Source organism: Numida meleagris, chromosome 11 (assembly GCF_002078875.1).
Source record: "Numida meleagris isolate 19003 breed g44 Domestic line chromosome 11, NumMel1.0, whole genome shotgun sequence".
Taxonomy (NCBI): Eukaryota; Metazoa; Chordata; class Aves; order Galliformes; family Numididae; genus Numida; species Numida meleagris.
The window spans coordinates 11782419-11797621 of NC_034419.1; the positions used below are offsets into that span (position 1 = coordinate 11782419).

The following is a 15203-nucleotide window of genomic DNA, read 5'->3' on the forward strand; positions in this document are numbered from 1 at the left end:
GTTCTGTGTTCTTACCTAATTTCATGTAGCCATTTCTGCTTCTCTTGGCCACTGTGTCACAGTTGTTTATGCAATTTCTGGGTATGTTCTAACTTGAATTCTGTTGAGTAGAGATTCATTGTTTATTTTGACTGAATGGATCACATTCTCCCTTGAAGTTCTTGTCACAATTGTTTCTTACCACAGCTGCTTTGCTTCCTACAGTGTGGACTCTTTGGAGATGTAGAAGGGGGATCTGGATTCCTGTGGTTGTTGCTGCCTTGTGAAGCCTGGGGCCTTGCGTCTCATCTCTCAGTCAGAAGGCCTGTCTCAAGGTGTTTTCCTCTGCCATATTTTATCTCCCCTTTTAATGCATTTTAGGGGTTTGACTTTTGTATTAAGAAGTCGTAAAAGCTTCATTCTTCTGAAAGCAGAAAAGATGAGCTGAACTGATGAAGTGCAGCAGAAATGCTGGTAAGAAGTATCTGTGTTGTCACAGAGTTAAAATCAGTCACAAGGTGTTCTGTGCAACACTTCATTTACTAGCAAATTAATGAGGGGCCTGGATCTGCCTGCCCTTTTCGTAATTATCAAGTGTAATAATTAGGGAAGCAGTATTCCAAATAATATACTTTATTGCAATCAAAGATTTATCAAAAGACGGTATGAATGGCTCTGTTAATGGGAAAGCAATCTGCAGACAGGAGTTGACATCAGCTGTGTGTGATTCTTCGTGGGCCAGAAATACTTGACTGCTGAGCAAGTTCAGAGCTCTTTCCATTCCCCAAACAAATGCGTTTTCTAACATGCTTCTTGATCTACGGGAATAAGTTGTTCCGACAGGCAAGAAAACAACAAAAACAAGACTATTTCTGACTAGACTGCTTCATAACAGTGGGTACCACTCAGAGTTGTTTGGCTTCTTTCTGATTAAATGCAAATGGCTGGCTAGGGATCCTGTTTCGTACTTGTAGCAATTGCAAGTAAGTGACTGCTGATTAATCTCTGATTAACTAATACTGGTGCTTCATAAATGCCTTGCCGCAAAGAGCGGGTGTGACCTTCGCTTAGATCACAGTCTTCATAATTTTGATAGCTTGTTGTGAAGAAGTGGCTTCAAATACTTTTCGTAGGCTGGGCTTATCTGTTTGGAAAGAGAATGTGGAAGGGAATTAATAGTCGTTAAGGAGGAGGAGCAGGTTATACATTTGTTTTCCTTAGGACTGATCTCCAAAATGCAGAAACTGGATTGTATTTACAAAAAAAAAAATCAGCTTCAGCTACGTGCAAGGTCTCTTCCCCTGTAATGTGCACTGTCCTTCATAACCAGTACACAATACTTCTCATCCTGAATGTGACAGCATACTATTTAACTTCAAAAAATGTGCTTCAACCTGAATGTTTGCTAAAGGCAAGTTTTGTGTTCAGCTGTAGAATTTCAAAGGAATTGCTGATTCCCATGGTAAAAATCTCACTTAAGGCAAAATGAGTTTTCAAACAGAGCGATGGCCATTTGCATCATGAGGGATTTTACTTTTCTCCACAATATGGATGAATTAAGAAGTGAAAGTAAAATGCTAAAGACGAAGGATGAAATTGCCTTATTCCACATTTATACTCTTTCTGGATAAACATATTAAAAAAAGTAAATATTGCACTTGGAGACAGTACCTGTGAATGGAAAATACCCTGCAGTTAGTGGCTTTCGCAGCCATCTGGAGTTGTTCTGTAGTGTTAACCACATAAACACGCGTTCGTTTTAGCTTACTTTGTGCAGTGTTACCTCAGTGTCATACATCTAAATGAAAAACCACACTGGTCACAGGGGGGAGTCCAGCTCCCTTGTTCAAGCTGTGGTTCATCGCCATCTAGCCCATGAGCTGCTGCCCGTCTGAGCTAGGGCTATAGGTGGCATAATTGGAGAACTGAGTTCCTTGTTCAGAGTGAGATAATGAGGGATGAGAGGTCTTACTCCACTTACTTTTATCTACATGGCTTTTATTAGAAGAAAAACAAATAATTTCTGCTCTGGCTAATACAGAATGTGCCTGGCTGTGATCCAGTATCCATACCTGCTTGTTGGTCGGCGCCTTCTGAGCCCACTCGTAAAGCCGCTGGTAAACCTGTCCATCGTAACTGCCAAGTGCAGAATTCAAGCTCTCGTCTGTGAAGTCAAAAGCATCCACTAATGGAACAGCATCCTTCCTAAGGAGCAGATGAAAAGAGAAAAGATCAGTGTGAAAGTCAGCTACGCAAGTTCCTTGGTCTAAAATGCTTGTGCCAGTTTTTCCCTTTGCCTACATTGCGCAGGAAGTTCTGCTTGCTTTGATTCCTCAGAGGCATGTTCTATTAAAGCCCTGCGTAAAAGTCTTAAGCTTATCACCGCTTTAATTCTGTGATTAGTTCCAAAAATACTCGCTGTTTGGCTTGGTCCTGTTCAACTCTTGGTTATGGTGTGTTCCTGTTTCTCTCCAGGTGACCTAAGTAGGATTTCACACACAGCAGCAGCTCACTTCTCCGCACCAGAAGTTAATCTGTTCTTAACACTGAGTAGTGAAAAGTGAGCCCTTTGTGAAAAAGCCTTTGTGAGTGCTTTGTGGTAAGTTAAACCTTAGCATATCTCAGAAGCCACGTAATTAGTAATTAATGGTGTTGAGCAGATGCATCTGATCTGGCTGTAGTCAGAACTGTTTAGGTACCTGTTGCAAGTCAGCCATGGCAACAGAGTAGGCTGTGTTAGTGCAGCTAAAGCAGACTTAGCAGTGTATAAAAGCTTGTTGTAGCTGCTTCCTGTCAGTGATGTTCTGACTAGGTTTTTTCCTGCTTTTGCTCTGCTGCAAATGGTATATTCAGGATTTCTTGATTTACACCTCAGGATTTCACGTTACAGAATTTTAATCTGGTGATTGCATGGGAGCTGGAGCCTTAGATGTATTTTGCTGTGAAAATGAGCTTTGTGTAGATGTTTTAGTCAATTTCTAATCCTGCCAGGCAATGAAAATAAAAACTGAATGAGGTGAATTGACTCTGAACACGTTGCCATAGGTACAGCAGTACCATTTTATATTTAATGCACAGAGAAACTGAATAGCTGCGTATCTCTTATTGTGCTAGAGTGGCTCACCGAATGATCCCCAGGAGGTCCAGGTATGATGCTGTGACCATGTCCATTTGAGCTCCAGTTATATATCCATCATGCAAAAAAATTCCCGCGTTTGAGAAGATGCCATGTAATGCAAACAGGTCACAAAGATGTTTCATAATGTTCTGGATGCCAGCCGTCTTCTCAAGTTTTTCCACAGTCTCTACAAAGTTTTTCACAGTGATGTAGTGGCAGTGAGCCTGGAAAACAAATACAATCAACAGTGAATGCACCTCTGAGCACTTTTAGTAGGCCAAGTGACGCAAACGTTCTCACAAAGAATATAAAACCTTTTCATTTCACTGGCAATTTTCCAGTCTGTATCCCTTGTCTGCTGGTTGACTAAGCATTTTGCTTTCATGTCTTACTAAAACAGTAGAGGAAAGGACTGGAGGCGTAAGAAGTCAACACTGGTATTTGTAAACTCTAGAAAAATGCTTCGGAAATCACGGCAGCACTTCATGAAGTTTTGACGGATAGCCCAAAGATATTGTATGATGGAAACACATTGGAATGTGCTTGTGTCAATCTCTACCAAGTGAATTTTGGTTATATACAACAGAAGAAAAATCTCTTTGTTGGGCTTATGGTACACTGGATTCAGTGGCTATAGGGCCTCAGCTCTGAAAACATCCGTTGTCAGTGGAAGAACAATCAAACTTACCTCTTGCTTTTGCTGTTTTAAGTAAACTGATCATTTCTGGGTCAGATGCTGGCAGCGTCTGCTCACTCCCAGAAATACTAGCTCAGCACAGCCTAGCTCCAGAGTAAGTGAAACAAGATGACTCCACCTGTTTGTGGGGGTGACTCTTGTTATGCTGACATTCCTCCGGGTGGGTAGTGGTGTTGGTATCTGCATGGTTTCATTCCTCCACTCTACAGTTCTCCTCCCAGCTGTGGGTGTATGCAAGGCACACCTGCATTGCAGCATGGTCAAGCAGCGTGGAGGTCAGCGCGGACTGCAGAACCTGCCTGAGAAGCTGGGTGTCTGCTCAAGCAATTAAAATCTGTGGAGTCTGCAGCAAAGCCATCGCTGGTGTCTGAGCCACCTGGCTGAGAGCTGGCAGGCGTTTGTTCATGTAACTGCCAGGGCAGCAAAGTGGGTGAGTCTCCAGAAAAAGTGTTGAAGAGAAAGTAAATACAGAAGTGCCTCAAGAAGGCAGCAGGCTGTCATGGTTTTTAAAGCTGTGGTGGAGACAAGATTTTTGGGTGACTTTTACTTTCCCTGAAGTATCGAAGAAGCAGTGAGGGCCCAGATCCCTTCCGTGTGTATTAAGCTCTTTGGAAATACCTTCCTTCTGAAGGGTCTTGCTTCCCCTCCTCCTCTTTTTCTTCTGCCCTTCCTTATGTTTTGTTTTTGTTAAGCTTACAGCATTGAATGCTTGCTGCTACCGCTGAGTCTGTATAATTGAAAATCAGGGGTGACACGCAGCAGACAGATGATCACAAATAACGCTGTTACTGAGAACTAATAGTACAAGCTCACTTAGTGAGTTCTTGTTTGAAAAGATTAAGTAACTGTGCTTATAAGCATGACAGAATCAATGCTTCTAATAGTTTTGAAACAATTTCACTTTTTTGCTGAGAGAATTTGGCTCATCAGAGACTTCATCTTATTGACTGAGTACTAGGTGGCTGTTCCCTCGGGCTCTTTCCTACTGTGGGATCATCTAGATGTTACTGCTGCATTTAGGTATGCGTAGGGTTCCTCTTTCCCTTGGGAAACTCCTTCCTAAGTCCATTTCAGTTTGGGGTGGCTCTGGCTGAACCATAGGTTGCAACAAGATGTTTTTCATTAGGGTGTTTTTCGTGAAGCTGAAATAAGCCATGGATCTGTTTCAAAATCTTACCTTCCTCAGTTTAGGAAGGGAGACTTTCACCATAATTGTGGTCAAATTGCACGTAACCACATTAAAAAAGAGTTTTGCTTCCTGGAGTTACTGAAGTATCAGTGATTTATGTTTAGGGCCCTTCTATCTTCTTGCTTTCTTTTCTGCTTAGTTCTTTATTAACTCCTTGTTCTGGCAAACTAATACTGTTATCCTGATCCTATTTCAACTGAAGGAGACCAGATTGCCTGTCTAATCCATGTGAACTAGGAACTGCTTTTAGGCCTCTTATTTGACTTTGCTACTTTGATTTCTTCCAGTAGTAATTAACACTGTGCTTATCACCACTCTTTATTATTTTCTCCACATTTATCTTTCCTTCTGAGAGCAGTAGATAAAAGAAATAACAAGCATGTTTCACCCTTATGATGACTACCAGCTTTAGTAGGATGGCACTGGGAAGGCTTTCATCTGAAAGCCAGAAATATGGGGTTCTTATAAAAAAGATGAGCGTTAGCTGGAGATGGTATGCTCTAATTGCAGGCTGTGGAAGGTCTGATCCTGCAGCTGGTGGCAGCTCTTTGTTTCGACCATCTAGCCTGTCTCTATCTGGCCTAGTCTGATGGCCAAGTCTTCAGATCAGGACTTGCTTCCTAGTGTGATTTTCTACTGTGCAGACCACAGTGGTGTCCTGGTCTTTGTGGTGTCCCTTGTATGTGAACACAAAGCATTAAAAAGCACTGAGACTTTTTTAGGCTAATTGTGCTGTTTCCATTGTATACTGTATCCTAACAACAGACATCAGATGAGCACATAAATGTTGCTAACCTTTGCAGCCTGTACCAGCTGCACTGTGCACTGGTTCCATGCTTCGTGCCTTTCGACTCCTGACTGAATCAAGTCCTGTAGTTTAGCTGCTGTGCTGCTGATCAGTCTGGAAAATTGGAAAAAAAAAATCCAAAACACATTTGAATATAAATATTGCAGCCCACACGCACTCGTTTCATACTCAGACTTGTGTGTGATCACATGGTAAAGTGGCATTTCGATATTTAAAGTTGGCTCAGTATGCTGGAACTCTTATGCAAAACCCAAGTACGAATTGGGGAGAAGCACCCAAACCACCCAGGTACTAAAGGATTTCTGCCTTCAGCTTCTGTTATAGTTTATCAGAGGTCTCTGGAGTTTTTCTTAGGTTTTGTTTAAGGAGAGCTTGCAAAACAAAAGGAACCAATAGCAATATTAGACTGATGTTATATTGTTTTACTGCCTCTCTAAACAGAGCTTTCACCAAAGCTCTCAGAATAAAGCTCTGCTTTTTATCAGTGTGAATGACTGCAGGACTGTGCATCTGTTTACCTGGTTTTCAGAGATGACACCTCTGAGACCCATAATACTAATGACACCATTTGTGCTACCACTCTTGGTTGTGTTGAGTGAGTAGCTGAAAGAGTACAGACGGGATGAAAGGCTCCGTGGTTGCTGTGTTGTTAACTGAACACAAACATCACTTTCTCAGACACATGAAATCTTAACTTGCTGTATAGAATTGCACAAAGTCCAATTGCCTAAAGGTTGGCAACTCACTAATGTGGTCTGGGATTTACTTAAACAGTGTCATCAGCTCTGTATAGAATCAGCTCTCTGTGGAATACAGTTTTTATGTAGCACATGGCTTAGGAACGTGGCTGTTGATCCTGTGGGAAGGGTCAAGTCTCCCTTTTCTTTTTCAGGAGTAGATGGTACCAATTATTGTGGAATTTGTTATTTTACCTCTCTTTAAAGCAGGGAAGAAGCTGAGCTCTTAACACATTTCTGCTGCCAAATAGAAACCTCCTCTCCCTTTCTCCATACTGACCTGATTGCTGCATGTTGATAGGCCTCTGTGTAAATGTCTGGGCTGAGGAAATCCAACTTGTCCTTGGCTGGACACTTCCCGGGTTTCATTGCAGCCAGATAAGTGACAGATGGTGGCACGGGCTGGCCAGCGCTAGCTGCTGTGAAGCACTTAATCAGGAACCTGGGAAGAGTGTAAAAATCAGACCAGGCCACGCTCACGATCTCCACACAGCAAATGGCCAAGCCAGAAGTGAGGTGGGGCCTCCCTGGGTTGGGTGGGAAATAGTAAGGTGCAACCTATCCCATCAGCGGGCCAAAATGGACTGAGTAAGTGATGAGCTTTTGTTTTGTGTGGTATTTGTAGTAACCTGATCTGCGATGGGTCTTGGATAGCTTGTCTACTGCATTTAATGCTACAGAAATTTGTAGTGATGAACTTTTAGGATGGAATTTGCTATTCATCCTCCAAGAAGAGGCAATAACCAGTGCAGAAGTGTATGCATACATGCACAGAGGTATGTTGTAGCACCTTGGTCTGCGGGAATTGTACTGGTTTTCTCCTAGTAAAAGCACACGTTATTATAAGTTCAAGCAGATGTGGTTTCTATCTCCTGGATTTAATCTGCTGTGGATAATCTCCCGTTTGCTGTTCTTGGGGCATGACTCATCTAGAATCAAATCCAACAACTTTGCCTTCTCTGAATCAAAGTCACTTTACCAATATCACCTAACGTCTCTTGCTTAGAAAAAAGAAACCACAGGACTTGTATAGCAACACTTTTGCTGCACTACTAGACAAAGAGGAAAATTAGGTTATGCAGAGCAGCACCTGCCTATGTCCCCAGAACTCTAAGCAGAAGAGAGAGTCCAATTCTTACACACCCCCGCGCCTACCAGACAGAAAACATGAATGGGTTATGGCCCGAGTTGTATTTTTAGAAGATGCTACAAGAAAGGAGTAGCTGGTTTTACTGGTTTTGGAGCAGAAGTGGTAGAAGTTGAATAAATTATGGGGCAGGCTTTCAGCTGAATGAATTTGAATTGTTACCTGGCAGTTTGCAGGAGCAAGATGGTGTTTTCCCCTTCGTAAATACAAGAGGCAAGTATTTTAGTGTACAAGGAAGGCAGTCCACTCAACAAAGAGTAACCGTGTCCCCCACATGCCCTGAGGCAGATCTCCACTCCTGATGTGCAGTACTGAGTAACCATGGCTTTAAAGCCTGAAGAGAATGCATGAAGCTGTTTTTTTTTTTTAAAAAAAAAAAAAAAAAGAAAAAAGGAAGAAAAGCAGAATATTAATGATGAAAACATCCTAAAGCAATCCTCTGAGTATGCTCCTGGGCATGAGATCTTCCTTTGCCTGCCATTGCAGCACCCAGTCCCCATGCCTGGCCTTTGGTTTCTGCTGGGATGCTGCACACCCCTGTGCTGGGCACGGTGTGGTTGGCTTACATGTTTTTGGGTTTCTCTCAAGCAGCAGTGGCTTTGGCTGCCTTTGTTCAAAGCATGTTTTTATTTTAGGCTTCCAGTTGCCAAATCTTATGCTCTATCTAAAAAGCTTTGGTTTTGGCTCATAAGTGAATATTTGCACGTGTGTTTGTAGATGAAGTTGGGAAATACTGCTTTGCACCACCAGCTACTGGGAGCAAGGGTTTTATCCGACAAACATGCTTTTCAAGGACGTCTCACTCTGCAATAGTTCCCAAAGCCAAAAATTTGGGGTGGTACAGCAAATGCTGTTGCTGACTGGTTGCAGGCCTGGGACAAGGCTCACAGCACAGGGCTTGGTGCTGGATTATCTTTAAGGCCCCTTTCAAACCAAGCCATTCTAATTCTAAGGTGCTTGATCCTTTAGCACTTCAGCTTTCTCCCATTACCTAGTGGTGAGTGCAATGCCTCTCCAGTTTGCTAAATTGCATTGAGACTTAGGGATGAGAAGAGCAGCGTTACGTGCAAAATAGCTGTGGGAGCTGATCCCATGGCAGCTCACCTCTGGCAGCGAGTCAAAGTTCCTCCCCTGGATCTCTTTGTAGCCCCTGTTGAACAGCTCGTGCAGGTAGTTGTTGATAAAATGGAAGGCATAGGCTGCTGCCAACTGAGGCAGCAACTTCTCTTGCTGGGTCTGGTAGTCAAGGATTTTTGCTTCTTCTTCCCTGTTGGAAGATAAATAATGAAGTATGGAAAGTGTGGACACAGGTAGGGCTACTGGTAGTTTACCTGAACTGCATTATTCATTACCAAGAAGCAGTACATGAAAATGGAGTCCGTCTGGTTTGTCTCCCCACTCTCCCTGTGTTCCAGCTTGCAAAGCTGGGAGACAAACAAGCCTGACTAGAAAAACAGTGATTTTTCTGCTGCGTTGGTGAGCCGAACTGTCAGGTTGGAAAAGGTTCCACACCATCGGTCAGTACAGAGGGCAGACGGGCTGCAGGAGAGGAAGAGAAGGAAAGTCTTTCAGGGCAGCAAGCTGGTAGGTGGTGTAGCACTGCACCCTGAAAAGCTTTTGTTTCTCAAATTGGCTGCTCTGGTCAGCAAGGAGAGTACCAGCCCCAGCTGATGCTCCTGCAAGGCATGCAGAGGCGGCTGTGCTCTGACACTGCTTCCTGTTCAATGTGAAATGGAAATGACAAGGTTATAATTAAGCCTCTCTTAACAGCTGCACCTACGCTTGTTTTGTTTTGTTTTGTCAGCAGCTTTAACTTTTTGAGCCAAATAGAAAACAGAAAAGCTTCTTGCAGATAGAATTACTTTTTGAATGTACAGTTTGGTTAAAAATGTACGGTTTCTTCTCTGCTTCGTCAACTCCTCAGTTTCTCTGAAAATACTTCAGTCTAAATTATTTTAAGCTGTCTGAGCTTTTTTTAAATGTTCTTTACCTCTTCTGCTGTGTTCAGTTTACTTGGGTCTTCAAGTGATGAAATGAGTTGTTATGTTATAACTCAGTGTGCTGTGTTCTTGTGTTTGGTTTGCATTGGAAACAAGCCGTATTCTCAGGAGGATCTTCTTGCTTGTGGAAGCAGATTTAAGAGGGAATTTTAAAAACCTATTCAAATGAATGTATCTATTTAAAAATTACGGGGACTCTTACCAGACTAAGAAAATTCACTGTTGAAAAATGTGGATGTTGGAACTATGGATGCTGGAAGCTGTTTTAATGTTGCATCCATTCGTAAGATAGAGTTAGATTTTGTAACTCGTCTGCCTTGTCTGGGTTCTGCTGAGTTCTGGGGAGGCCGGTTAAGAAAAGCAAGTTGCCTGTGTGAATTGCTGAGCTATTCAGTGGGACAGGAAATAAGCCAATGATGTGCTGAAATGTGAGCTGAAAAGTGGAAATACAGAGTGGGGAACACGGTGACAGATCCCTTCCCACCGCTGCAGACTTGTGTGGCATTACCCGGGCTTCAACTTGGACTGCCGGCGAACCACGGAGTATCTGATGGCAATGGTGCAAGCTTTCTTTAGAGGTAGAATAACTTCGTCTGAAATGAGGGAAATGCGTACTGAAGTCATGGTGAAATAATTAATCTTCTGCGACCCACGCCTTGTATAGGTGCCATCTGGCTGAACCTAGAATAGAGAGAGGATTTGAGATGTCGTCTTTGATAGCGCAGCATCTCCCTACAAAGGATGCCTGTGTAATCTCTTTGCAGAGTGTAAGATTAACACTGAAACATTGCACTGAGTTCAGAACTGAGTATTCTCATGTGTAATGGATGAAACCAATTTGTTTGAAGAGACAAACTCTTCCTGCTTTAGACTCAGGTATCTTCTACCATCTCATAACCTTTGAATGTGGAATTCCAGCTGCACATTTTCATTTAGGATTTGGATAACTTTTGCCCTTGATAAAACTTCAGAGACTTGCATACACCTCAAAGGGAGATTTTTGTCCTCAATTTAGGCAGGTCCCAGTCTCTTGGGCTGTGTGATGAGATTCTCACCAGGCAGTCTGTGACTTGAACGCCTTACGTACCTCACAGAACTTGTTCAGCATGTTCTCTCTGGGGATGCGCACGTTCTTCAGCATGAGGTAGCCATTGTCAATGTGCTCAAAATTCATTTTAGGACCAATGTCTCCTGCGATTACCCCTGCAGCATGAGAAAACACAGCCTATTTACTTCCACTTGACCTTTTTTCTCCCCACTTTGCATTTGATTGGGGATCTCAAAGGAAGGGCACTTTCAGCGTTGCTTCCCCAGCATGGGTGATGTTGCCAGAGGGATGCAGCAATGTCTGGAAGCATTTACCTGGGCACAGTGAATGGTCCTGAAGGCTGCGGATCTGCACAATGAAGGGATGCACACCGTAGCACTTCCCGTGGATGTAGAGCTGGGCAAAGACCACGGTGTGGGTTGCTGACCTTCCCACTGCGAGAAGAAAAACAGCCACGTTCCCTTGAGACTAGGCACAGTACAAATGCTTCACAGCAATTGATGCTAATCGTATATTGGGTATTGTTAACACAGGAGTCAGGGTGGATGCGATCGACAGGTGCTGGGAACTGGAGAATGCCTAAATCTGCATTGTGAGCTGAGCTGCTCTTGGCTCTAAGGACGCAGCAGGTGAGCGTCTGATCCAGCTATCAATGACTGACTGATGAACTGAAGTTTTTCATGTGAAACACCTTTCTGAGGGAAGCCATGAATTTCACTCTTGAGTTCTTCATGCTGAGACTTGCCTGTTTTCAGAGAATTATCTGCCTGGAGGTTTTGCTCCTTTGAGTTCTATGTACAAAGATTTGATTCCTGCAGAGCCAGGTGTTTCCAAGGGCTTTAACAGATAATGCTGGCTTCCTTCTGGCCTTTAAACTTGTACAAAACGCTTAGATCTCATTGCCTCAAGGTGTTTGCATTTCTTATTGAAGTCCTCTGCTGGCACCTGGACCCTCAAACATGGAGCTTAAGCAAAGCAGAATGAGGAACTGAAGGAAGCAAATGAGGAAAACCAAAATATCATGCAGGTTACTTACTGTCTCCGGGCCACCACTTCATTGCAGAGATCGTTGGTGTGTTCAGTATAAACTCCTGTGTGTTGATATCAAAGACTGCTGTTGTTTCCAAACCCTGAAGATAAGTTCCTTTTTGAAAAAAAGAAAAATTAAAAATCTCCTGCTGTATCACGAGGGTGATCAGACAGAGGGGAGCATCCCTGGAAGCTGTTGTGGGTGTTACTGGGCTTTTGGGGTTTACCCTCCTGCTGAGAACCATGGAATACTGGAATTCCCCGGTGCCCTCAGGACACACCATCTCCTGCAGAGATCTCCCTGCCAGACTGTACTGGGGCACGCTGCATGGCTGGTGGTGACCGTCCCCTTCTACCACAAGGACCTACCCTTGCTCTTGTTATTTTTTCTCCACTGGTAAGCCAAAGCCAAGCTTCTCCAGCTTGCTGAGAAAACGTCATGCTTCCCCTAGGAACCCCATCTCAATGGCATGGGCAGCTTGAACTTGTGTCCCCTGAGAATCTGGGTGCGAGCCTTTCATCCTGCAGTGTGATTTCTCTGTAGCCTTACCATGACCCAGTTCAGTCTGGGCGTAGCTTCCTATGAGCTGGTATTCAGTGGCAAGAGGAATCCATTTGGCCACCTGTTTGTCTGAGCCCAGGACCGAAATGCTTCTCATGAAGACACGGTGGAGGAGAAATGCTACATCTCCCGAAAGCGCCCTGGGGAGAAAGAACAAGTGGTATTTTTACACTGATGAAGTTCCAGGGATGTGATTAATGAGGCAATGACGTGATGGCAGTTACTAGGCAGTACCACCTGCTGGATTTTGATTTCTGTGTTGTCATATTCAAAACAATGTGCAGCATCAGTACAGCATTGCAGGAGAAGTGATTTTTCATGCTGGTTTTGTTCCTTCTTTCATAACACACTTTGCTTAAATGTCACTAGCTCATTATTTCACTTGCTCTTGGAGGAATTATCTGTTCTGAGGAGCAGATGCTGAGCTCCTAAAACACACCGCCCAGCTCCATCGGGCCCCATGTCTTTGACAGCTTTGTGAATTCTTTGTGTCTGACTGGATCTGTTTTTTTTCTAGTGGGGAAAAAAAATCAAATCCATCCTGGTAACTCCTGTTTTATTGGCTGGTCAGTCCCCTGCCATGGGGCTGGCTGATAGTGCTTTGTAGGATGCACACAGCTCTGTTCCAGAAGCTGAGTACATGCATTCTCACACCTAAAAACAAGTGGCGCTGCTGTCCTCATTAGCTTGGCTTTACTGCAATGCTCTCAGAAGCATCTAGGTGGACACTTTTCATTTTTAACAAATGACTGTGAGCATTCTTTTATATTGGGCCTGGAAGAGAATCAGTCATGTTGAAAAAGCAGGGAAAAATATGAACAAAGAAGCAGTTAAAGTGAAATTGCTTTGATTAACAGAAAGAAACTTAATAAATCCCTGGCAGCCCATCCAGAAATGTTACTTTAACTGTCATTTCAAAGCTGGCTTTTAAATGTCCATTTATGATTCAGCCTGCCCGGCACCAGGACTTTGGTTAATGAGAAGTTCCTGCTTGCCTGGTATCTCATAAGAAAAGAGCTGTCCTTCCCTGCGGCCTTAATTGAGAGGAACGCGATGCTACAAGGCTGAAGCTCCTGGCATGGGGGGTCTGATGACAGCAAGCAGAGGTGGGGTTTTTAAAATCTGGGCTATTTTTCTTGAGAGAGGACTGCGGTAATTATCAAATCCAAGGGCTCTTGACGGAAAATTTCCCCTTTATCGATGCCATTCACCAAAGGAGGCAGAGCTTAGCGTAACAAATTATAATCTTTCACGTGATGAAAGACTGGAAAATGACTTTGAGCGTCAGTGATGCTCTGTGAGCTGAAGGCATTGCTCTTCTGAAGGAGGCTTTTAAACTTGCACCTTACCTTGATCTTGCTGGTTGTGTACCCCACCGAAGGGGCAGGGTGCACAGCAGATGTGCTGCTGCTGTGTAGCACAGGGGAAGGAAGGGGGGCAAGGAGTTACAAAGTGGGGCTCAACCCCCTGCCAAGTGTTAAGAAAAGAAAATGTTAGGAAAGGACTGCGAGAAACATTCCTCCATTTACTTACAAATTAAGTGGTGTGTTTGTTTTTAACACAGTATGGGTTTTCCAGATAAAGAAAGCGTCACCTTAGATTTGTCTGTAAGCCAGTAAGATAGGCGGGATGGCACCACTTCACATTCTGACTGTGCATCTACAAGTGGCAGCAGAGGTACTAGAGCTGCAGCCGGGGAGGGACGTGCTGAAGCGGCTGCACCGCACTGTGACGTGCTCTGCTGTGCTCTCGGCTGTGTCCGTGTGCGGGAGCAACTTTCCCCCTTCCCAAGTGCGCTGCCCAAGTGAAAACCTGCAGCGTGTTTCTGTCAGGACCCGATCTGTCGCAGCTGGCCTCTCCCCAGCTGGCCTCTCCCAACCTTTGCTCGAGCTGATTCTTCCTGGCAAGCAAACCTTTCAACAACAAACGAGTTGTACGTTACCACGAAGATCACCTGTAAACGTATACAGATTCAGGTCCGTCTTCGCTCCATCCCATCTCCTGCATCTTTTTCCGGACGTGAACGGCCTTTCTGACTGCCGCTTCGTACCGCTCGTTCTGGCTCTGGAAGTACTGATTTTCTCTGCTAAATACGGGGTCACTCTCAATGACGTCCACTGGAAAGCAATGGGAAGCGTTACCCCCGCAGCGCGGGCTGGGGAGCAGCAGGCACACGGCGGTGCCGGCCCGCAGCCCTACTCACCGACCACCCGCCGCAACCGCGTGCGCTCAGCCCCCCCGTCCAGCACGGCCGTCAGCCTCGGCACGCAGAAGGAGGCCGTCAGCCTCTCGCTGGCCAAGTCGGGGTTCACGCTGGCGAGGCCGGAGCCCTGCGTGTCCTTGGTGGCGTCCAGTAGGGCCATCCTGGCGGCGCGGTGGGTTACCGGAGCTGCAGCGGGCCGGTGAGCGCAGCGAGCCTCCTGCAGCTGTCGTGCAGCTCTGCGGGCAGCAAAACAGAAGTGCACTTTGTACGCAAACCTCTGTGCTGCTTTAAAAAAAAAAAAAAGAGAGACGCGACCTCCAAGAGCGTTCGGACACTGCCCCGTCCGTGTTGCGACAGTGGGGAAAGGGAAAGTGGGGGGTGCAGGAGGAGCTCGAGATGCGGGTCTTAGGATTTTTGTAGCTTCACTTTCAGCACTTTTCCTGCAGGAGGAGAAGGGATATTACACAAGCACATGCCGGTGGGTAAGGCAATCCCAGCGCCCGCCCCTTCCCGTCCCTGCCGGCTGCGACCTTGTGCTCCCTTTGCCGGCAGGACTTGTACAGGGGGCCATAGTAACAGGAATAATACACAGTGTGCCTGGGAGCCTGTGCAGATTTTTCCCTGCCTTGGCACCTTTCCTTTACCCTTCTGAGGAGCTGAAGCCCCGGGAGCTCCCACAGGCCTCC

At 44.9% G+C, this 15203-nt stretch overlaps 1 protein-coding gene across 1 annotated transcript; it reads right to left on the minus strand.

Annotated features, from left to right (window-relative positions):
* Positions 597–14976, minus strand: ACOX2 (acyl-CoA oxidase 2). The gene is made up of 15 exons (XM_021409152.1): positions 14833–14976; positions 14518–14753; positions 14269–14431; positions 12303–12454; positions 11760–11867; positions 11038–11157; positions 10763–10878; positions 10184–10356; positions 8780–8942; positions 7838–8028; positions 6809–6970; positions 5779–5884; positions 3104–3321; positions 2052–2184; positions 597–1123 (listed from the first exon to the last, which is right to left on the minus strand). Exons 2-15 carry the CDS (start codon positions 14675–14677, stop codon positions 1061–1063), a joined length of 2028 nt encoding a protein of 675 aa, XP_021264827.1. The 5' UTR covers positions 14678–14753; positions 14833–14976; the 3' UTR covers positions 597–1060.